Source organism: Lepisosteus platostomus, chromosome 3 (assembly GCF_059453375.1).
Source record: "Lepisosteus platostomus isolate fLepPlt1 chromosome 3, fLepPlt1.hap1, whole genome shotgun sequence".
NCBI lineage: Eukaryota > Metazoa > Chordata > Actinopteri > Semionotiformes > Lepisosteidae > Lepisosteus > Lepisosteus platostomus.
This window is the reverse complement of record NC_142613.1, coordinates 60,342,342-60,366,637: the sequence shown is the minus strand read 5'-3', so window position 1 is coordinate 60,366,637 and position 24,296 is coordinate 60,342,342. Positions and strand designations below refer to the sequence as shown.

The following is a 24,296-nucleotide window of genomic DNA, read 5'->3' as shown; positions in this document are numbered from 1 at the left end:
ATTTATGAGCTCTCTCTCTTCCGTCTCTCTTCTTAAGGCATGCCTGCAATGTTTGTATACAGAGTTGTAAGGAGATCCTTTGTTTCTTTGTGTGTGATTGGCTGTAATGGTGAAGGTTATTGGGATAGCCCTCTGGCAGCCATCTTTCAATTGTGTTTGCGACCAAAGCTCTTCAAGTATTGCTTTGCAGGGAGGTTTTTGAAAAAGGTAAGTTTAAGACAAAATAAAATACATAAAATATTTAAACAAAAAACAGTTGTGAAAAATCACAAGCAAGATTGAGGAAAAGTTGCCACAGCATTTTGCGAGGCAACTTTGAAATTTCACTGAAGTTTTTCTCTGGGAAATTATAGGGGGGAAACCGTGTAAAAATATTTTATGAATCCTTGCAGCAACCCAGAGCATATTTTCATATTTGTTCCAAACGTCACATTTTCCAGAAACTTATTTGGTCGGTAAAAGTGATGCTAAAAGGTGATGATCATCTGAAATAGATTGGTTCTTTTGGCATTTTATATTTAATATTTTAAAAATATCCGTCGAAAAGCTATCCTTTCCAGCGTTTCAGTGTTTGCTTTTATCTGTTGCAAGCCATTCACCATCTTGTCGTTCTCGCGTTTCAAAACCCCAGTTAAGCATCTGAGCAAAAGAAAAAAGCAGGCACTTACCATTTTGAAAAGAGCACGCTGACTTAGTGTATTGAGGCAGTTGGCGAATTTGTGTGATAACTGTAGGAAACGAAGTATTTCTATTTCTTATATTTTTTTCATAAATTAGCTCTACGTTTTGCTGCATTTTTTCGTTGTAAATGTGAGTTCTCCCACCATTTCCTCATAGTGCCCCAAAGCATACAGAAGTCAGTGCAAAACGGAATCAAATCAATAAAACAAAATCAATGTTGCAATGAGACCAAATATTTGCTAAGCATGTACATGTTTTATTATACGAATCCGTATGAGAAAATAAAAGACAAAGCTATGCAACAAAGCAGAATCTCAAGCCGATAAAATAACCACTTAACTGAAGACAGTCTAAGATAACGAAAATTTCAAGCAGTGTAACAGTGGCAAATGTTTTATGTTGAGTAAAACCCTTTTATTTGCGTTGTCATGGAATAATGATCTTTAAATGTGATTATTTGGTGCGGCACTCTAACGTGTTTTTTTCTCATTCGTAAGCAGGCTTTCGAATCGACTCTGTCCGATCTGTGAACAATCTGCGGGACAGTTTTACGTTGGAGAAAAATCGATATAATTTTCTCATTTTTTGCAAGTAAATTATTGATCCAGGAACTTCAAACCCACCTTTATCAACAGTATAGTTAGTTAATTCAATATAACCCTTTTTTGGGCAATATTCTCCCGTTCTTAGTCCTGAAGGTATTCTAACATGAGTGCAGGATTTCGGGATTTTATCGAGTCTTCATTGCACTGAGATAAAGAGATACAGTAGATATTTGGCCTAAATTCAAGATGAGATTCTGCTTTGGAATTAAAATCTGTTTTCGGCTGTTGTTGTGGTCTAACCCGAATCCTGCAGTTTCAAAGAGGTTACAGGAGTTACACAACGTTTGACTTTAATTGCTTCATATTGTTTTGATTTAAGCCTTTATTTTTCAAAGAAAGTCTCATTTAATATGTTTACCTTTCTCATTCAAAATGAAGACATAAATAATTTATTTAGGGGGGCATTTTATGGAAAATGTGAATTAAGTGCATTTGTCATGGTTGGGTACAACAGCAGCAGCATACCAGGGATTTGAACCCAAGCCTTTTCGGTCAGGATAGCAAAGTATGGATCACTACTCCACACTGCTGTCTGAATAGCTTTCTGTAGTACTTATCATTGCTGAGGTTTACATATGGGAGGTGCATCACTTAACCCACAACTGAATTGCAGAACCCACCTCAAGTGATATGTGGCTGCCACTATATTCCAGAAGCACCACTTTTCATCAAATCAGGTAAAGAAGTGAGAAGTTGATTCACCAATTGGATTAATAACATTAGGTAGTGCAGATTGTGCTAACCCATTGTAGAATTTAGCCAAGACACCAGCTGAAACTCCTATGAGCGGGCTCTTAAGAGATCCTCCATCCTAGAACTGACTAGGTCCAGTGTTGCTTAGCTTCTGAGATCTGATAAAATAAGGAAAGAAGGTAGTGACTCTGCAAATACTTTGCTAGTGACAAGTGTTTTTGACGTACGTAAATTATTATCTTAATTAGGCCAGCAGCTGTATCCCCCTGCAACTCTCAACTGGCAGCCTACTGAATCTAAGCAGGTGGGAGCCTGGTCAGTACCTGGATGGAGGACCTGGGAAAGCTGAGGCTGCTGCTGCTGAGAGAAGTGTTAGTGGGGCCAATAGGCAGCTCTCACCCTGCCATCTGTGTGAGTCCTGACTCCTCAGTGTAGTGATGGGGACACTATACTTAAAAAAAGGTGCCGTCCTTCAGATGAGATGTAAAATGGTGGTCCGGACTCTCCATAGTCATTAAAAATCCCAGGATGTTTTCTGAAAAGAGTAGGGGTCTTATCCTGTCCTGGGCAAATTTCCCCCTGGCATTTGCCATTAATGGCCTCCTAACAATCCCCATTTTTAATTGGCTTCATTACTTTGTTCTCCTCCCCACTGAAAGCTGATGTGTGGTGAGCATATTGATGTACTTTGGTTGACTTACATTTCCAAGGTGAATTACCTACAATTCACATTAGTACACAGGTTTTACACTCATTACTCTTCACACAATTCTGTCTTCTGCTATGAATATTCACGTCCCAACTAGTCATTACCAGAATGTCCTGCTAGATGACACAGACCTTTTTAATATTTTATATATATAATATATAATTTTAAGAGATACATGAATCTCTTAGAAATACCTGTTATACCTTAACCCAGATAATATAAAGGGCTTGCTTTCCCTTTTAGCCAATCTTGGGTTTTGTCTCATAATCTTACCCCACTCTCCCAGTAAGTGTAACAGATTTCCATTCTGTTTTCTGGTTTTGAAGGAATGTCATGTGTGGGTACATCAAATCTTTCCACAGATTCCCAGTAGGATTCAAGTCAGGACTTTAACTAGACAACTCAAGGACTTTCAATTCCTGATTTGTCAAGCAGTACAGTACAGCTTTTCATCATTGTCTTGCTGAAAGGTGAATTATCCTAGTTTTAGGTCTGTAGCGAGGTTTTCTCTACAGTTTGCCAGTACTTTGCTTCCTCTATGTTCCCATAACTCTTGACATAACGGTAACATAATGCCTCCACCACCATGCCTGACAGTAGGAATTGTATTAACCGAGTAGTGCAATATGTTGGGTTTGTGTCAAATGTAATGTGTCATTTTTTTTCATCCATAACAGAAATTTCTGATTATGTATTACCTGACAAAAAAAAAACTTTTGCTATGTGTTTGCAGTATCACTTAAATGTTTAAGTGCAAACTTCGGTGGAATTTGTGACAGGTTTCTACTCTACTATAAAGGCCAGACGCATGTACATTTTTCCCTTTTCAGCCGGTGAACTCTGCAGCTCTTTCAAAGTCTTCATTGACCTCATCCCTAACCAGTTTTCTCCTTGCTGAACTGCTCAGTGTGAAGAGACAACCTAGTAATGGCTGTGTCTTGATGCCTACTACTCCATGCTGAAAGAGACATTAAGGGTCTTTAAAATGTTTTTTTTACCCTTCTCCTGATGTGTGCCTTTTTAAAACTCTATCCCTGAAAGCTTTTTTGTTTTCAGTTGTTGAATACTTGAAATTCACTGCCTGACAGGGTGACCTTAAAGAGATATGTGTATTTACTCTGGAATCATGTAAACTACAATTATTACACAAAGAGGCCGCCAAGCTAATTGTGTGGCTTGTTGTGGTTTTTGTACACCTAAATCACAGCAAAAGGTTTAAATACTTATTGCAATCAGGACTTTTCTCTTTATTATTTAACTGTGTACTTCTTTTTGCTTTGAGTGTATGGAGTAGGTTGTGTATATAACAAAAAAACTGCTTCTTTTTAGTGTTATGACTGCGTTTAAAGCAACGAAATGTGAAAACGGTGCAGTGGTCTGAGTACTTTTGATAGGCCGTATAAATCTTTCCTTAATCTGTGTTTTTTTTTTTTCAACAGGTGTAAAAGTGTGAAAGAACATGGCCCGTACTAAGCAAACTGCTCGTAAATCCACTGGTGGTAAGGCACCAAGGAAACAGCTGGCAACAAAAGCTGCCCGCAAAAGTGCTCCCTCTACTGGAGGAGTCAAAAAGCCTCATCGTTACAGGTTAATACGGAACACTGACTTGCTTAAACCAGTCCCACTAGTTCATGTGATTGACATAGCATCCTTTGAAATTATAGGCATTAACATGGGATACAGGGAATGAATTAAATGCTTATTAGGTTGGTTAGTTTCTGTTCTGCGGTTCTTAACCTTTGTTAATGAATGGATATGAAGATAGGGCTTTATGCATCCAATAACATAAGTATTCAACTTCATTGAGAAGTTCTTCTCTTAGAAAACAGAACACATAAATAGTGAAACCATGTCCTAGGCATTGGATAAATATATCTACTCATTCCCGTGGATACAATATTAATTTGTATCAATATTGATAGTTTATACTAGTTAATTTATATATTATTCTCAGGAATAACTTTGGTTGATAAACATTATGAAGACTTAGAATCATGCATAGCATGGAAGAGTTTTAAACGTTTTACAGTAGAAAAAAGTTTTATAATTAAAGCTTTCTTCTTCATAAGTGAGGGGATGCAATTTATGTGCATTTTCAATTTCAGGGTTACTGGATCCGTCTTAATTGAATAGCTGGTTTGGTTTATGCTGTTTTTAAATAACGTACAATAATAAGTGATAGTGATATCCACTGTTTGAACATGGAAATTAAGCAGAAATCATCCAAGTCCGTTCAACAGGAGGTGTAACCAAGGAAGAAACATTAAAAATGCTCAGTCCAGAAAGTCTTTCTATGGAGTCTTTGTTTTGATGCAGTGCTTTCAGAGCATCAGCTTTAAGTAATACCTTCATCTTAATGAAGTTGAAAAAGAACTCTCCAGGGTGAGGTTTGGCAAAAGAGCTTTACCTGCTTCCTTCATCTTTAGGCCAGGTACGGTGGCTCTGCGTGAGATCAGACGTTATCAGAAATCCACAGAACTTCTGATTCGGAAATTGCCCTTCCAGCGTTTGGTCCGTGAAATTGCACAGGATTTCAAGACTGACCTGCGTTTCCAGGGTGCAGCTATTGGTGCATTACAGGTTTGTAGGAATTGTGCTCCGCAGTGTTTAAGGAAAGAGTTATCCTTTTCAGATGAACACAGTCCCCTTCACTGGATTATAAACCATGTATGCTGACTATTTGATTTTTTCTTTCCTGTTGAAAGATGTTTCACAATATACTACACAAAAAAATCAAAATGTCTGTCATCAGTTTTCACACAACTAGATGGTACAGTAGGTTGCATGTTGAACAGGAGGAGTCTGTCAAATATATCAGCATTATGCAGTTAAATTACAGCCTTATTCTCATGTGACACATTATTGTAAAATTATTGCTTTGTACATCCATGCTGCCTCTCATCTAGTTCAAGTAGGTAGCTGCGTCAGCATGTGTAGGCTGCAAAGGAACAAGTAGAGGTTTATTCCATGCTGAAAAGAAAAACACAACGTTTTGGCTGTGGAGCCTTGTTCAAGTCCTGAAGTCCATGCAGCCTATGCATACTGATGCAGCTACCTACTTGAAAAAATACATTGATTTGTCTTTCTGGGAATGATGATTTCTTCTCTTTTCAGCATGGAATAAACCTTTACTTGTACCTCTCATCTACCTGAGATGCACGCTATTGCTTCTGTTCTGTTGATTGGACCAACATGGATTTTTTTCTTTCTTTTAGGAAGCAAGTGAGGCATATCTGGTAGGCTTGTTTGAAGACACCAACCTCTGTGCTATTCATGCCAAACGCGTCACAATCATGCCGAAAGACATCCAGTTAGCACGCCGCATCCGTGGTGAGCGTGCCTAAGTTAGAATTCTGGAGTTCTGAAAAAATCTTCCTTTCTCTTGGTACTGATAAGTGTTGTTTTATTATATGCGGGAAGAATTAATGAGGTCAAGTGAGGTGAAGAGGAAGGTGGTCATTTTTCTTTACATTTTCATATGTGATTTTTTTCATTGTGTGTCTTACAATCCAAACATTTTGCCTGGAAATATTGACAAAAGATTGATTTTTAAAAATTATTTAAGCATTTTAATATGCTTGGATGTTTTGTGGACTATGCCAACATAACTTTTATTGTTTGTTTTTTAAAAGGGATGGGCGATAGTGCCAATTTTAACCTATGCCAAGCAATACTGGGCAAGTATGGATGATTACAATACTGATACTGTGTTTAATATTCAAACAGTCTCTTCAAACGTTCTTTGCTAATACCTTCCATTTGCTTGTTCATATGGTTTGAGAGCATCTGTGGTGGACCTGATCAGCAGGTCATTTTTTACTGAGTGTCTTGTAAAAATATTCACCCCCTTCCTATGATATCCCATTTTTGTGTTGAACTGCAAGATGTCTACACTTTGTTGCCTGCATATGTTAAATCATAAGTAGAGTGCACAAACTGAACACCGTTCCACCCCAACAAGTCACTTGATGAAATTACTTTTGCTATTAATTATAGCTGCAACTCTTTTTAGATAAATCCGTCAACTTTGCACAATGTCCCATTATTTTTGCAAAATTGCTCTGTCAGATTGATTGATAATGGAGAGCAATTTTCAAGTCTAGCCACAGATTTTCTGTTGGCTTGAAGTTGTGACTTTAACTGGGCCACTCAAGGACTTTCACGTTCATTTTTTAAATACCCCACCAGTGTACCTTTAGCGTTGTGCTTTGGGTCTGCTCAACATTAAATTTTTGTCAAGATTTAAAGTCCTTTAGCTTTATGACACAGGTTTCCTCTTCTGTTTGTACTTTATTGGGTAGTATGATACACCTTTAACTTCATAATGATGGTCTTAACTGTCCTCAAAGATATAGTCCAATATATTCTGTAATCACATGAACCATTATTGTTACACACAGAAGCCATTAGATAATTGTACAGTTTTGTCAAAATGTGTGCACTTGTCAGATTTGTTTGTCTTCTATAATGGAAGTGAATGTTTACTTTTTCTTTGTACAGTTTTTACCAACGTTGAGCTTTTTACTCATCATTAAGTGTTCAGTTTTTGCATTCTATACATATATAAACTTTAATAATGTTTACATCTTTTATAATTCAATGAAGTGTGATGGCATTTGAAGGGATGAATAAATTTTCAAGGCACTGTATTCAGTATATAGAAAGAGAACAGGCCCCATAAGATTCCATCTAAAAGGTTTTTCTGGGCAGTACTTTTATTATTATGTTAATAAAACACTACCTGTTGCTTGGTAGTTTCTTGACATGTAAGTTCTTGTATCAGGATGGCAAGTAATACGTAAAACCTTTGTTTTTAAAGTGCTTATCATTTTATTCAAGTTCACTTTAATAAATAAGTTAAAACACAATGTGGATTTTTTAACACTAAATTCCACTAAATTGGAATTTTCAAATACTGAAGTCAAATAATGTTTGAACTTCAGTTTAATTACATTTGTTGTCCTTTGTACAGAATACTGGGCTCACAAACAAAACCTAGTGCTAAATGCTCCATATAAAGTCTAGGTAAAAACCATTTAGGAGAACAATCTATTATTAGATATCTATAAATTCACCATAAAATCAGTCACAGAGGACAGAGTCATTACCTGATTTACATTGGCCTAGCAATGTAAAACAAAAACTTGACAAGTAAAAAAGTTAGGTTATAATTCTAGCAACAGAATTTTTGTAATTCTAGCAATAGAATCTCTTTGGGAGAAGTGACACATTTAAGTGATGATTTGTCACTCTGGACAAAAACCACAGTATGTACTGTATTAGTAAAACTCTACAGTGCCAATGCGTTGCTGTGTGTCATATAAACCAATGAGACTTGACCTGTTTTATCTGGATGGTGTTTTGGGGATCTGTTTCTGGAATGAGTCTTGTAAAGATGTCTGTGTCAAAGACATTGCAGCAGCGAAATCGTCTTTTTCTCGTGCCAACTTGTTGTGCAGTGTTAGCATATCTAGTTGGATGCTTAATTTTAAGGTGCTTAAACAAATTACCAGTATTTCTATTTTTATGCACTTTGCATTTACAAATATTGCAACTGGTTTTAATTTCTTGTTAAAGAATAATTGTAAATGTTTTTTTACAGTAATGTTGCGCACTGTACTAGCGTACCTTCACTTGATTGGCCAAGGTATTCCTTTTGATCCTGATTTCTGAATTTCAATAAATGCTGTTCTACTTTTCAGTCAACATAATACATGAACTTTGGTATGAGAAGTTTTACACAGTTTCCTTCATACGTAAAAATGGTCATTCATTTTGTCAGAATGTACTAAAAATAAGTCAAAGTTAATATTTTGGTGAAAATATACCAATAACAGAAAATAAATGATACCAAAAGTATCAGATACTTAAGTATTTGTTCACCCACCCCTAGTTTTTAAATGCCACTATATTTTTTGTACTGTATGTCTGATATTGCTAATGTTTTAAAACATTATCACTGTAGAATCGGTCTAATGTTCTTTTTGTATGCTGTCTTGTATACAATTTAAGTGTTTGTGGTGTCTCTGCAAGTTTACTATTAAATTACTTTATAGTCCTAAATTCTGTCTTTTTTTTCCTGTCACCCAACACTGATTAAATATTTAGATGATATTGCAGTAAAGGATAGTCCCCAGGTCAGCTGTGAAAAATGTAAAAAAAATAATAATAATTAGATGTAACCTCTTGATTCCTAGCTATCTAAACCACGCCATATGTTTGATAATTTGAAATGGCTTAAATATCAATGTTTGCATTTTTTTTTGTAGCACATTATAAATTGTTGTAATTTCTACATTAAAAAAACAATTTTTAATGTACAGTATTTCCATATATTTTAAATATTAAATAAGTATATTTAATAAGTAAAAGCCTGCAATGTGGAGTCGTGGTTAGAGCTCAGAAGTATGGACTGGAAAGGCACCAGCCAAAATAGTGTTGATGATGATGAAGAAAAGTATTGTATAAAAAATCTTACCATTTTCAATAACGCACAGGTTTTAAAATTTGCAAGGAGGACGTAAGACAGAGTTTTTATTAATCTTCCATATCCACATGCTTCTGCCACCATTTTACAAGAGAATGGATGCCCTCATAACAAAAGGATGTTAGCTGCGCCCGAGTCTTTCTTGCACCATTACTTGGATCTGGTTGTCTTCCCTGACGCTCTGATCTCGGAGAACCTCCTTCTGTGGTCTGAATGGAAAATTTGTTGGTGCAAGAGCTCGACGGTAAGGTAGGATAACCATTCATAAATGAACTTCTCTATGTATGTCTCACCATGTCTGGGGGTGTGCTGTTCGGTGTTGAGGAAAAGGGTACTTTTAAAAAGTAATACATTTCAATTAAAAGTTACTTGTGTAAGGAAGAATGTGGTGGGAATAGATAGTAGTAAAGAGTGATCTCTTTAGAATGAGTATAGCCACTATGTAAAGGAATACATTACTTTCTAAAAGCAACTTCGCTCTTTAAAAAGGTAAAACATTACATATTTTAGTATTCTGCCCCTCGGGATGGACTACCAGCACTAATTCCTTAAACGTTCTGTCACACATGTTCACTTTTTCCTCCTTCTCTCACTATATAAAGGGATCTCACTAGTGCACCACACCTGTTAATAATTAAAAGAGAAGCAACTTGAGTTTGCACCCCTGAGATGTCCTGCCTGTTCCTTCTCCACTCAATTACACACTTTAAGGGAAAAGAGGATGACTGCTGTGTTGTAAGTGGGATTCCCATCACCTCAGTCCCAAAAGGCAAACATGGATGTCAGGAAGAATACAGACAAACTATTTGGCAGATTCGTGGATGAATTAGGATAAGGGCAGGTGTATGGCTCTGATCACACTAGAGCTGAATGATAGTGGAGCTTGTTTAAGACTTCCAAATTAAAGACAACCTAAGTAATTGGACACAGAGATCCCAAAAGAACTGCTGTTCGCAATGCACACAGGACCTATCAGAGGGGCTGGAATGTTTAGCTCGAAGCCAGGGACCTTGACTGAGGGACACAACCACACAAGGTCAGAGGAGGAGAAGGCTATACTACTGCCAATAAGTTTTGAAGGGAAAGCTCAAGGGGTTCTGTTAGATCTCTAGTTCCTACCTATTACATTGCAGTGGTTAATATTTAGGTTTATTTATGAAAAAGTAGCTAAACTTAATTTGGGGACCACTTTTTTAGAATGCTACATTTATATCATGGTCTCAAAAACCAAAGGTGTTCATAGCAAATTACATTAAGACGTTTCTCTTAAGTTTAAGTTCAAGTTCAAGTTTATTGTCATTATACTCATATACAGGTATATGGTATAACGAAATGCTATTTAGCTAGCTCTCAGAAGATAAGTTGTACAAAAAAACAACAATACAATTGTATAAGAAAAAGAAACAACAGGCAGTGTGCAAAACAACAACAGGTAAAAGGTAATGTGCAAAACAACATCAGATTTGCAAAATCATACATCAACAGAATAAAATAAAGAATAGAAAATTATGGGAGGTGAGCTTCTTGACATGTGAGGTAGAGGTAGATTTCAGTGTGTGTTTGAGTTTTTGGTAAGAAGGCACTGTGAGGTTCAGATCGTAAGTGAGAGAGGCTGGGAGTTTGATAGTTTGATAGTGTGGTGGTAAAAGCCCGAATGCTCTGCTACCATTTTCCAGATGGCAGAGGGTCATACAGTCTGTAGCTGGGGTGTGTGGGGTCTTTGATGATGCTTAGAGCTTTCCTCAAGCACAGTCTGTCATAAATGTCCTGTATGGATGGGAGGGCAACCGCAATGATGGACTGGGCAGTTTTCACCACCCGCTGTAGGGCTTTGCGGTCTGCAATACTGCAGTTGCCATACCACACTGTGATGCAACCTGTCAGTGTGCTTTCTGTAGTGCATCTGTAAAAGTTAGTGAGGATCTGGGGACATATCTTAGCCTTCTTCAACCGTCTTCAGAAGTACAGTCGCTGTTGCGCTTTTTTGATCAGACAGGTGGCGTTGAGAGACCACGTGAGGTCCTCGGTGATATGGACGCCAAGGAATTTGAAGTTACTGACCCTTTCCACTTCAGTCCTTAACCTCTGTAATCCATTCCAATGCACAAATCTCACAGTAGCGAGTTTTATGAGTATAAAAAATCATTTATATGATGATGCATCCGCTTTTTTCACTTACAACATATGTTTTATGGGGTTATTTGAAAGGTTTTTGGCTTGCCTTAGTCAGTCACAGTTTTGTTTAGCGTCTCCATGGCAGCCACGTTAATTCCGTGGTTGCCAGGTTACCATTTTAAGTATGGGAAGCAAACCCAGTGCGCTCAGATGTGCTCGGAGAAGCTATAAAGTTCAGTACCACTGGTGGAGCTTGGAAACGGAGTCCAAACTGTTCACTTGCAGCTAGGAAGTGAAACGCGATGGCTTTAAACCCAGCGCAAGGACTACCCTTTTTACCTGGAAACACGTTTCGGGATCCCACGGTAAAGTTGCTGTCATTATCATTGAATAATTCAACATAACAGCATACTCTGAATTGAATTAACCTTTATTGTCCCGAAGGGAATTTGTCTTGCTCAACAAGAGTTCATAACATGTAGCATGTATGACAGGAAGACAATATAGCAACAGTACAATACCATGATAAAAAACGTCACTGCTGTAAAGATTGAACAGTTTACCAAAAACCCGAAAGAAGAAACTTGTGTTTTTCACTTTAGAAATACTCGTCCCCCATATCCATCACACGCCCCGTTACGGAATTAGTTCGGTTTATTGGCGATCAGGTTTTAATATAGATAAGTAGAACTGTGAGTTTGTGTCGTGACTTGGTCAAAAAACTGTGAGGTATTTTTGCTTAACTACGTTATGAACGTATTTTAATTAAATTTAAGACAAATTATCCTTTGTATATACAAACAACGCGAAATGTGGTGTTTATAACTTAAAAGAAAGTGTAAAATACTATAAAATGTAAAACAGCAGCACTATATAATGATATTGTATTCAATAATATTGTTAGCGTATGTAATAATGTTAATATTAACTGAACCTATCAATAATTAATGTAATATAGTCGGCTCAACGGTTTTTGCAAAATATGTTTATATACAGTATGTGTACATTTTGTTTATATTTATTTGTATATTGCATTTTAAGAAGTCTTCTCGAAAATAGAAAGTCACACTTTTGTTAGATCACATTTTTTCAGGTAATGTGCCTTTTGCTAATTATCTTCTGCTTGTTTTAATAATACATTAAAAACACTTGTTTTGATGTTATGTGTTTAACTTGATATAATAGGTTGCTAAGTACTCATTAACATAAATGCATCATTGGCATTGTCATAGACAATGACAAACTACTTGTCCAGAACATTCAGTGAACAGCAGGTATAGTTTTCTTGGATTTAAATTACATTTTTTGCTGGATGCCCAAGAACTCTGCTTTTTTATTGTCTTGGTGAGGATGTAGAAGAATACAAATCTACATAAACACCCAGACCCCTCATACCAACCAATATTCCTGCAGCTCAGAATCACTCTGTATCCTGTATTGAGTATTCCTGCATTCTGCGTGGATCGCCTTGCACTTGCCGGCATTAAATTTCAATTGTGAAGTGTCCTGCCAGTCCATGATCTTGTCTTTTTGTTAGCCCCTTTCTACTGTTTCTGTTTGCCACTGTTCTCAGAAGAGCTTCTAAAATATCATGGAGTATGCCAAAATGTACAAAAGAGTAAGCACATATTAAGTCTTTTGAAAACAAACCTTGATTTGTGTACTAGTTAAAAATGTATTGTTTGCAAAGCAGGTACAGTACCAAAGTTTAGAATGATACATTAAGCAGAAGACTACAGCAAAAAGATATATAACCTACTCAGTCCCATCGCAACACATAAACTGTACTAAACCCTCAGGGACTAGAAAGCTGCATATGACAGAGAGAAACCTCAATTCCAGAACTGACGGGCCTCAGACATCACAGACTGTGATGCTCCACAGCAGCTGTAGCCTCATCTGACTGATGGTTGCTTTTGTTCGTCATTCAGTGATCTTCATTCCTGTCAAATGTTAAAGATGAATCAAAAGGAAGCTGTGGGTTTTAGCAAACCCACCAACGTAAAAGCTCTCACTCTTGCTAGAAGCATATAGCAAGAAAACATTTCAACAACACACATTGTGTTGACACACATTGAACTACATTTTTTTCACAGTTGAACATTGTAAGTTAAAGCCAATAAATAGCACAATGAAGAGCACAACTTATTCTCTGACTAGTATTTGATGGCAGGTTACTATTGAGCAGAAAAAAAAACTGCATTGAAGGACTGTATTTCTTTTATATTTGTTGGCAGATACGGGAGGTTGAAGTTTTGTTTCAATACCTCCAGGATTGGTAGAGTGATAAAGACAAGACAAAGAACTCTTAAAAAGACATTTAGTCTGCTTAGGACAAAGATTAATATTTTATTACCGTCAATGACCAAAGAGCACATTGAACCAAGTTTGGATTTCTTAGTCTTAAAGACTTTTCAGAATGACACTTGCAGAACCCCTGAGTGTTCAACCAAAACATAAGCTCATTCATTCTCCCCTTGCATTGAAAGGAGTTCTTGCAAAGAGGTGACACGAAAAGAAACAGTTATCAACCACAAAACTCAAAAGAACTCTTGAAAAATACATCTTTATAACTCTGTTGTGCTTCTTTCTTCTAGAAGTCATCATTCCACCGGTCGCAGACGCTGGACTATAAGAATGGCTATGCTTTGCCACGGCGCCCAAGGGTGGGCATTGGACAGGATCCCCTTCTTTCCAATCAGATCTCCCAATCTGAGCTCAACCAGCTGGCCACCTTGTATCCTACTCTGATCTATGGACAGTCTCGCCCCTCGCCCCCTGTGGACTTTATCCCTGCACATGTCGCCTTTGATAAGAAGGTATGGTTCATTTACATCACATCAAACTGCTCACATTAGAAGAACAGTCTAGAATGTGAACTACCCCATTACCCCCAAAAGGCTGTTCAAGGTATTTGATCCACATCTTTTTAAGTGATCTGGTCTTAAGACTATCCTAGTGTGATAAGTGCAACATCACAATCATCCACACTTGTGTAAAAGAATGTTTCTTTTTCATTAATTGCAAAAGTATGTTTACACAGATACAATTAATAGATTGAGCTTTGAATCTGTTTACAATTTTACAACTCTAAAATAATCTGGATCTTAATACGGCATTATTAATATGCATTATAATCTATGCATTCATGAGCAGAATGATGCTTATTCCTGGTAGTGGTTTCAGCAAACCAGAGTCCATCCTGGAAGCACGGGGTGCACGCAAGGCAGTGCTACAACCTGTATAGCACAACAGTCTGTTGCAGGGCAAACTCATGCAAACATACAATTTAGAGACACAAATTATCTTACTGTAGCTAGCATGTTACAAACAATGCAAGTATGGAAAAATAAACATTTTTTTACTAGAATCTTTTTTTTTTCATTGAACATTCTATATATACAAAGTACACATATGGAAAATGAAATAATTTCAGTAGCTTTTAGAGTTATTCTTACAAATCAGAATAGGTGTGTTGATTATACTTAGCATACTGTACAGTATGCAATCCATGTGCAAATGTTGTGGGATTCTGTTGGTTTGGGGGTCAGCAGGTTAATCTAGCTTTCTAGTCTTAAGATCTGTTGTTGGCTTAACTTTATGCTTGATATCTTTATTTTGATTGAATTGTAAAATATGTTTGATATGATTACAGTGACTAGCAGAATGCCTTGGAAGCTGAATACTTTAGTTTTGTTAACCTAATCATTATTCAGATGCTTTGGCTATTTTAAAAAAATAACACATACCAGCACATTATATCACCCTGCAGTGGCAAGTGGCAACTCAGTGAGGCTAAGCAGGTGTGAGCCTAGCCAGTCCCAGGATGGGAGGTTGCGGCTGGAAGTGGTGATACTGGGGCCAGTAGGGGGTGCTCACTCTGCAGTCTGTGGGGTCCCGAAGCCCCAGTATAGTGATGGGGACACTATACTGTAAAAAAGTGCTATCCTTCAGATGAGACATTAAAAACCGAGGTCCTGGCTCTCCACTCTACGTCCTGGCCAAATTCCCCATTGGCCTTTACCAATCATGGCCTCCTAATGATCCCATCTATAAACTGGCTTCATCACTCTGCTCTCCTCCCCACTGATAGCTGGTGTGTGGTGAGCATACTGATGGGCACACTATGGCTGCCGTCATGTCATCCAGGTGGATGCTGCACATTGGTGGCGGTGGAGGGGAGTCCCCATTACCTGTAAAGCGCTTTGAGTGGAGTTTTCAGAAAAGCACTATATAAGTGTGAGCAATTATTATAATGTTCCTTCAGCGTCTGTTCTTGAGCCAGTATCATTGTGGAAAAATAAGGGACATGTCTTTCTTCTTGCCTGCAGGTTTTGCGGTTTAATGGGTACATCAAGCAGGAGGTGGTGGGTTCTCCAGATGAGGACTACCGTGTGCGCCCCGTGGTGATCTGTTATTACCTGGAGGATGACAGCATCGCTGTGATGGAGCCAGTGGTGGAGAACTCTGGGATTCCTCAGGGCAAGCTGATTAAGAGACAACAGTTGCCCAAAAATGATCATGGCGAGCATTATCATTGGAAAGATCTGAACCTAGGCATTGATTTGTGTGTATACGGTACTGCCTATCGCCTCGCACACTGTGACTCCTATACACAGGTGAGCTCATAATCATGCATGTGGGGCTCTCACAATTTGACTACACAAAGTGTCCACTAATGGAGTACCCTCAGGATCCTTACTAAAAGGATTTAGAAACTTGTTAGTTCAGGAAGCAAATTGTGACCATTTATAGATTCATCCTGATCACCTGTTTAAAGTTACATTAGGTGAAAAGCTGCTGGGAGGTATTCTTACATTGTGTGCAGGCTTTCAAAGTGAGTGTTGTATAGTAAGCAACACTTTATAAAAATGACAAAGGATTTATGTATCCATACTAAATTTTAAAATATAGCTCACTTCCAGTAGATGGGCCTGCAAAATACTTGGTCAGAATTCTCTTTTTTCATGAAACAGTATTTATTTTGGGTACATGTAATATACGGGAGCCGTGGTAGCTCAGATGGCAAGGGTGTCTATCTCCTGACCAGAAGGTCCCGCGATCAATCCCAGGTAGGGCCAAGTGATGTAGCTTGCTCTAAATCCTTTCAGATGGCTCCCAGGTCCACTCAGCCTGCTTTCCAAATGAGTACCGGGAGTTAGTCCTTCTGGGGGTAATAGGCCAGCCGGAGCGTGATGCTGACCACATCACCTCCACCTCCAGTGTCGGATGGTTGTGAAAAATGGTGGCCCTTGCCCCCCATTCCCCCCATGGGCCTTTATGTCTTGAAAAGGGACCTACCTACTAAATGTAATACACAAATTCTAACTCTATGAACACTACATTATAGATACTGCTAATTGCAGGTCTGATAGTTTTTTCTAAAAGCTAAAATATTTACTAGTGCTTCAGTAAAATCTAACAATAATTATTAAATTAAATTTGGTTAACAATTTTAAATTGTGTTTAATGAAGTATTAGACTTTGTCCTCCTTAACAAAATTATTACCTTTACTTGTGTCAACATTTTGATAAGAATGGATTTACTGTATTTTCATAAGAAATTGTTTGTCTTTTTTTAGAGCTACAACAAATGGAAATATTTCTGCTTGTCACTAGTGTTCATTTATGTTCAGGTTTTGACTAAGTACATTGTTTTGTGACAGGAGTTCCTAGAGAGTCAGGGGGTAGTCCTGAATGAGCCAGAAGACATCCCCAGTGATCCGTACATTGAAAGACGGGCTCAACCTCTGCGCTCCTACATCACCCCCTCCGATTTTGACCGTCTCAAACAATTTTTAACCATGGACCGTAAGGTACAGCTTTAGAAGTAGGTAGTAGCTTCTAACTTTTCAGACAGAGGCATTTCCTAAAACCCTTCTGAAAAGGGGACTTTTAAGAAAAGTATCCCCCTGCTGGAGGAACTTTTAACTTATCACTTGAATTGGAAAGAATCTTGGTAAAAACCTTTTAATTGCAAGCATGAGATTTTAAGTACATGTTGCGCAGACTAATTGCTTTTTCGAACATCAGTTCATTTTCTTTTTGGGCTGATACTGTATATAGATTAAACAATCTGCTTATAATGAATAATGAAGAATTAATTTCTCTTCATTTTGAAGTCACATCAAATGATTTCCTACTGTCTTGCTTGCAGTTTTGTATGTTACAGTTTCACTGTATTCATTTCCTCATCTTTCTTTGAAACCTTATTCAATTTACTCACGGGGAGGTATTAGTTAAAGAAAAACCCCGTTAATGAAGGTCCTCCTAGTAATTAGGTCAGAATTAGCAAAATAGCTCAATTAGAATTAGAAATAGCTCAAACCCCTGTGTTGAAAGTGCTTCGATCCTTTCCAGGTGCTCCGGTTTTATGCCCTGTGGGATCACACAGACGCTCTCTATGGGGAGACTCGCCCCGTCACAATTCAGTACTATCTAGTGGACGACTCAGTAGAGATCCGGGAGGTTCATGAGCCCAACAATGGCCGGGACCCCTTCCCGGTTTTGCTACGGAGACAGAGGCTGCCCAAGCAGACCCGGACCTCTGGCGGTAAGGGGCTGCCAGTCAGACACAATATACACACATGGGCAAGTATGTTAACAAAATGGGATCAGTAGTTTGATGCAGCTTATCAAACGTATAGGTCAGAAACACAGAAAGTTTTCAGAAAGCCCTGCCTTAGATATTTCAGTGGACCTCAAATCACTGGTTAAATATTTAGAGATTTGTGAATTGTGACTAGTATTGGATTTATTTTAAATATAATGTGAAAACACTTTTGCCTTTGTCCAAAGACATCTAGCTTCAAACCGCTCTCATTCTGTGCTATAATTAATACAGGTCTAGTTAGATTTTATGGAAATATTAAGAACTAAAGACATTTTACATATACTGTATATACACTGCACGTAAAATGCTAGTAATCTTGGAATACAGTGTGGTAGGGTATTTAGAAATGCACAAAATTGGAAGGGAAGCATATTGTAGTACTAATAAATCCACTTGTGGTCAAGGCTGTGGGCTTGTGGGGTTGTAAGGTTGGGGGTTGTGGGTTGAAATCCTAGATGGGGATCAAAAACGCTCCACTCCAGTTTCTCCAGTAAAATACCCAGCTGTATGGGTACAAATGGGTGAAAATTTAAGTAAGGTGGAAAAAAAGCATTAGAAAAAACAGAAAAATGCAAAACATAATAACATCATTGTATATTACATACTAACATCATTATGTACATCAAATTATATAATGAATGTACTGTGTAGATAACATTTTCCCTCCAAAAACATTAGGACAGCAACATCAATATTGATGTTTTTGCTTTATAATAAGGGAATTTGTATTTGTAATCCTGTGCTTAATATGAATGATAAGGACAAAATAGTTTTCTGGGGGTAATTCCATGCATGGATTTGGTCATTTTGGTCTAATAAATAGTTCTGCTTTGTTGTGTCTCTGAGGTGACAGTAGTTTTGGGCTCATTGGTGTGATCGTCCCTTCCCTACAGACTCCTTTCCGACATCTGTACTAGAGATCTCAGACAAGGAGGTAGAAGAGTATTTGTCCCCTAAGGACTTCAGGGTGGGAGAAACCATTACCATCATGGGGCGCCGCTTCCTTCTATATAACTGTGACGAGTTCACCAGGAGCTACTACAAAGAACACTTGGGAGTGACTGATTTCAAGCCAGTTGACGTGAACGTGAAAGAAAGTGTGGAGAAGAAGAAGGTGAGTTTCCTGCCTCTGGGTTTCTCTGATATATAGACTGACAGAGCTGTGATCCAAGCCCTGTATGGATTTTAAAAAAAAAGAAATATCAATACATGTAAAATATGAATTAATTATTTTTCATTCCTATGTTTACTGTTACTTTGTTTTGATCCTAAAACATATGTGCTTATCCATAGTGAGTAGATCTATAAACAGGGAGGTACACCAGATGAAAGGTTAATGATAAAAACTGTGTTTTATCTGAATTTGTTTTAATACTTAAGGTGAGATTCACAGATAACATACGATAAAGAAATGTGCATAGAGAATGTTGTGTGAACACCCCTAAAGATTATTGCTGAGTGTCATCATTTCCTTAAAAGATCTTCAGTCTTTTATATGAAGTTTACATGAGAGTTTTTTGTCCTTCTCACAGGAATTCCCTCCTTACAATGGGTTTGGCTCCCTTGAGGACTCTGTGCAGAACTGCCTGTCCCTCATCCCTGAGCCGCCAAAGAAGGATCTAATTAAGATGTTGGAAAATGACCACAAAGTGCTGAGATATGAAGCCAGACTGGTAAGGCTCAGTTTATAATGAGTATTATTATAGTTACTGAGTTACTTGTTTCAGGTTTACACTCCCTTCAAAGTAAGCATGTTGTTCACACAGAATCAAGGCTAAAGGTTTTGCTGCACTTCATGTGAGTTGAACTAGAGTAGATCCTTACTTATTCCTCATTCATGGTTTTCAAAGTATACTGGGTTTTTGATACAGTGTAGTTATACTTCAGCAACAGTCTCCTGAAGAGAGATTTTCCAGAGATTTTGGTAAGTGCATCTTATTACAATATAATTGATGTTATTGAAATCGTAATTACCTTGCGGTCTTATGTGATCTTACTAGGGCATTATTCCAAAAATATTGTAGTACGAAAAGGGCAGCCATAGTAATGGATGGTGAGGTTGAATAGGATTCAAAGGATTTAAGTTAAAACAGTTTGTGTAATACATAAATTAGCCTTGATTTGCCACAAGCTTCAGTAAAAGTGTTTAATAAGAGCAATCATACATCCCCCCTGGTCAGGGACCAGTCCAAGCTATGTGTCTTCATTAATTAGCTGTGAACAATGCTGGTGCAGATATGGATTAATCCTTTGTGGTGTCTCGGGACTTAAAAGCCCTGCCAAAAGAATGTCTGTAAACTCTAAATCTGTGTTTCTGCCCAGAGTTCATCTCCCAAGGAGCCAGATGTCAAATACTATAGGTGCTTCTGTAAAAACAGAATTTCAGCCACATTCAAAGGCACGCTGCAGTATTCCTTCTATTTCTGAATGAAAAATGCTGCCTTTTTGAGTTTCACTACAAATATTGTTGTCATTGAAGTCTTAGGTTATTGTCTATAGCTCAATCATTATTCTGTAAGTGTATCTTACTCACAGTGCATGAAAAATGTATAACACTGAGATTGTTATGTATCTAAGAAAACAATATATGCACACCTTGTAAAAAACAATCATTTGATAAGCTGATAACATCAGAAAACTTAACATGGGTACATTCAGCATAGGCACAGAGAGACAAGGTTATCTTTTTGCCTGTATATATTGTTGTACAAAGACAGTATTTCTGGGTTATTTTTCTATTCCTTCCTACCACATATGAGAACGCTCTAATTTTTTATACAAAAATGAAAATTCAAGCCAGAATATTAACAATATTGGGTCAGTACAAAACATTAACTGTTCTCACTGGACATTCTCTGAAGCCAGACAATGAGACAATTCAAGTTCCATATGTTCTGTTTCCAAAAACTGAACAAAATCTTTAAAAAAAATTAACATAGGAAAACAATGTACAGAACAGAAAAAAAATAAGTAAGTGAGGTATTCTGAAGAATGTGACCAGGTGAATAAATGTCTTTCCACAGGATTCTCAGAATCCCCAGGACAATGGACGCCGTTTTATTCTCTCCTACTTCCTGTCTAATGATATGATCAGCATCTTTGAACCCCCTGTCCGTAACTCTGGAATGATTGGAGGAAAGTTCTTGGAGAAGACACGAATTCCCAAGCCTGGTAGCACGGTAGACAATCCACAATATTACGGTCCAGAAGATTTTGCCATTGGATCCACAGTAGAGGGTAGGCCTGTGTGCATGCGTGTGTACATAGACATGTATTTTTAAGAGCCATGTGCAGGTGATCATGAAGGAGCAATGAGGAGATCTGAGCTGTTTATTCATTGCTTGAGCTACAGAATATTTCCATTTGTGCTTTTGTTTCGAGCTGTAGTGTGGCACCTTTTCATAAGATTGTAAATGTTCTACTGCTGAATGGCCAGAATATCTTTTATTATAACCTCTAGCTATTTTATACTATTTAAATCCTCAGTGATCTGTGCAGAATATTCATGTTCTTGTGAGAATGGGCTCATGGTCCTGTTCATTGCAAGAAGACCAGTTATAGCAGCCAATTATAAATATTGTATTCAGTTTGGTGATTTGATATCTGGGAAATACAGATTATTCTACACTAACACCAAATCTTATAAATAGTGGGGGGTTAAATGTAGGATCCTGGCACAAATTATAATAAATGACTGAAGTTAAAGGATACATTCAGAAATTATTCTGAGAAAAGTCATGTGGTTTTATTATTTCTGGCATTTTAAAGGCAGTGTAATGGACAGAAAGCTCACCAAAAATACAAAGATTTATTTAGTAACAAGTAATAGGTTTATTCCATGCTGAAAAGAGAAGAAAGGAAAAACATTTCGGCATGGAGCCTTCTTCGTGTGTGACACCCGTGTGTGTGGCTCCACAGCCAAAAAGTTGTTTCCTTTCTTCTCTTTTCAGCATGGAATAAACCTTTACTTGTTCCTTTGCAGCCTACGCATCTTGACGCAGCTACCTACTGGAAAGATTTATTTATAATAATGACAAACCAAAAGAAAAATACAAGACACACAATTATCTTTAAATAATGCAGAAAGACTGTACCTGCAAGTTCCTGAGTCCACACCTATTCTCCCCTCAAAGTTAAACAAACCGTAATCCACACTGACATTAATATAATTGAGTGGTTAAGTATTTGTCATTTGAATGTTTATCATTAACTGTTCTGTCTGGTAGTAGTAACATACACTTTACGATTTAACAGACAATTACCAATAACAGACCACACTTTCCTTCTATTTGTCTGTTAAATCTGGCCTTTACTGTATTATACCTCTCACACAAAAATATCATAGCCAGTTTTATAGAGGAAACTATAAACAATCTATTTATAACATAAAAAGTTTTTAGGAGGGGTTATTTTTGCAGAACATCTCTGTTTTCAAATTGGATTATTCCCTTGTCTCAATTGTTAGTTTTCAGACACCGTTTCATACTGACGGATGCAGACAAATACGTTTTAAAGTATCTAGAGACAATCGCAGACCGCATCCCAGAAGACACTCTGAACTCCTTGCGCCAAAGGTCAAAAGATACACTTCTGCTGCAAGAACACTCAAACCAGCTAGGTAAGTTATGCAACCTTTTTCTTTGGCTTTATTTAGTCAAACTGCTGAAATTATGTTTAGAATTAATTTAATATCTTAACATTCCAGTTTATATTGCACATGAAAGCTATCTAGGCAGCACAGTGGCCCAGTGGTTAGCATTCCTGCCTCACGATGCTGGGGCCCTGGGTTCAATTCCAGACATGAGGTGCTATCTGTATGGTTTATGATGTTCTCCCTGTGTTTGCATGGGTTACCTCCAGGAGTCCAAAGACATAATGGTATTTCACTTGGCTTCTGTGAAAATTGGTGTAAATATGGTATATGCACCCAACAGTAGTCTGACAACCTGTCCAGGGTGTGCCCTGCCTTGTGCCTGTTGCTTGCTGGGATAGGCACTGGCATCCCTGATAAAGCAGTTAGAAAATGAATAGATGAAACTTAACATCTTGTACATGGGTCCTGGGGTAGAGTGGAGTCATGGCTAGGATGTTGCCCCATCTTGTGCCTTATGCTTCTGGAAAAAGCTCCAGGCTGATGTGACCCTTAGTAGGAATAGAAATAATAGGATTTCTAATAATAGATGGCTAAAAAACATAAGAAATGTGGAAAAAAATTACTCCATTCTTCCCGTATTACTTGTACTGTTGCTGGGAGTTTACTCTGCATGTAAGCATCACTTAGTCTTGGCTTGGTCTTTTGCATTTCATGAGAATTGTTGTGGTGGATTACATCCTTTGGGATAAACAAATTTGATTTTAAGTATCCAAAAATCATGAAGAGATTGGCAGTCTCAGAGAATGATTGCGCACAATACAGACCTTGCCTACAGGTAATTAATAGTAACAATACAGAAGATTCATGTCATGTGCTTTACAAATGCTTCTGTTCAAGAGTACATTCCAAAAGAGTTTAAGAACTGTTTTAATTTTGTTTTGAAACAAGCAGTTTATATATCAGCAGATAGATTGACTTGCTGCTACATGTAACACGATAGAAGCAATGGAAATATAGAAATGAAAATACAATTGTTTCGGAAACAAATGAAAATTCAGAATTCTGAAAGTGTACAGTATGTGTATCAGAGACATCTAAAAACATATTTTACAACGTGTAATTCAAAGACTGACTGGTTATTCAAGGATTGCTATCCATTTTTAGTGACTCCTGTGCAGAAGGTTTCCAGACGATGATATGTTAGCGTCATGTCATGTTGTTTCATTTTTCTTCCATAGGTGAGGCCCAGTCTTTGTAAAAGAACCAGAATTCCTTGAAGGATGCATCAGAGAGACATGCACACTGTCCCTGCCCACATCCTTCAGCAGCCCGTTCCCTTCCACTCACCCCTTCAGTGATTAAGACGTCTCTCCTCTTCCTTTCTCCAACCCCTGAACTCCCTTCATAAAGGGGTTCTGATTGTTGGTTTATTGCAATATTGACTGAATAAAGATCTAACAAATAAAGACTTGAATGATCTCAAGATAAATTTGTATTCCTTTTGATGCTGCAGAACCTAAGTGTGACTATTTGTTCAGAGTCTAATAGACAAATTTTGATTCAAGTACCGATACAAGTGCTAAGTACTGTGTGGGCACTAATGTATAATGTCAGTTTTGCCATTTATCTTATTACAATGTATTACTGCATTTATTCATTACAACAATACCATTATTTATACATAAACTTATTATGTTTAGTTTTTGCCCAAATACTTTTTATCCTTGACTTTAGGTACAGTACATAATGGGTGGCTTTTGAAAATGTGTATTTGTTGCCATCTTCAGACACTACAGACT

The 24,296-nt window shown here is 37.5% G+C and overlaps 2 protein-coding genes across 2 annotated transcripts; both read left to right on the top strand.

Moving 5' to 3' along the window:
- Window positions 1-51: 51 nt before the first annotated feature.
- LOC148675183 (histone H3.3A-like) lies at window positions 52-8,751 on the top strand. The gene is made up of 4 exons (XM_088626255.1): window positions 52-207; window positions 4,128-4,275; window positions 5,115-5,268; window positions 5,904-8,751. Exons 2-4 carry the CDS (start codon window positions 4,148-4,150, stop codon window positions 6,030-6,032), a joined length of 411 nt encoding a protein of 136 aa, XP_088482381.1. The 5' UTR covers window positions 52-207; window positions 4,128-4,147; the 3' UTR covers window positions 6,033-8,751.
- Window positions 8,752-11,465: 2,714 nt separating this feature from the next.
- efhc1 (EF-hand domain (C-terminal) containing 1) lies at window positions 11,466-23,907 on the top strand. Its single transcript, XM_088626252.1, has 10 exons — window positions 11,466-11,655; window positions 13,888-14,109; window positions 15,622-15,909; window positions 16,957-17,106; window positions 17,651-17,843; window positions 18,797-19,017; window positions 19,436-19,576; window positions 20,927-21,140; window positions 22,369-22,521; window positions 23,736-23,907. Exons 1-10 carry the CDS (start codon window positions 11,593-11,595, stop codon window positions 23,753-23,755), a joined length of 1,665 nt encoding a protein of 554 aa, XP_088482378.1. The 5' UTR covers window positions 11,466-11,592; the 3' UTR covers window positions 23,756-23,907.
- The last annotated feature ends 389 nt before the right edge of the window (window positions 23,908-24,296 follow it).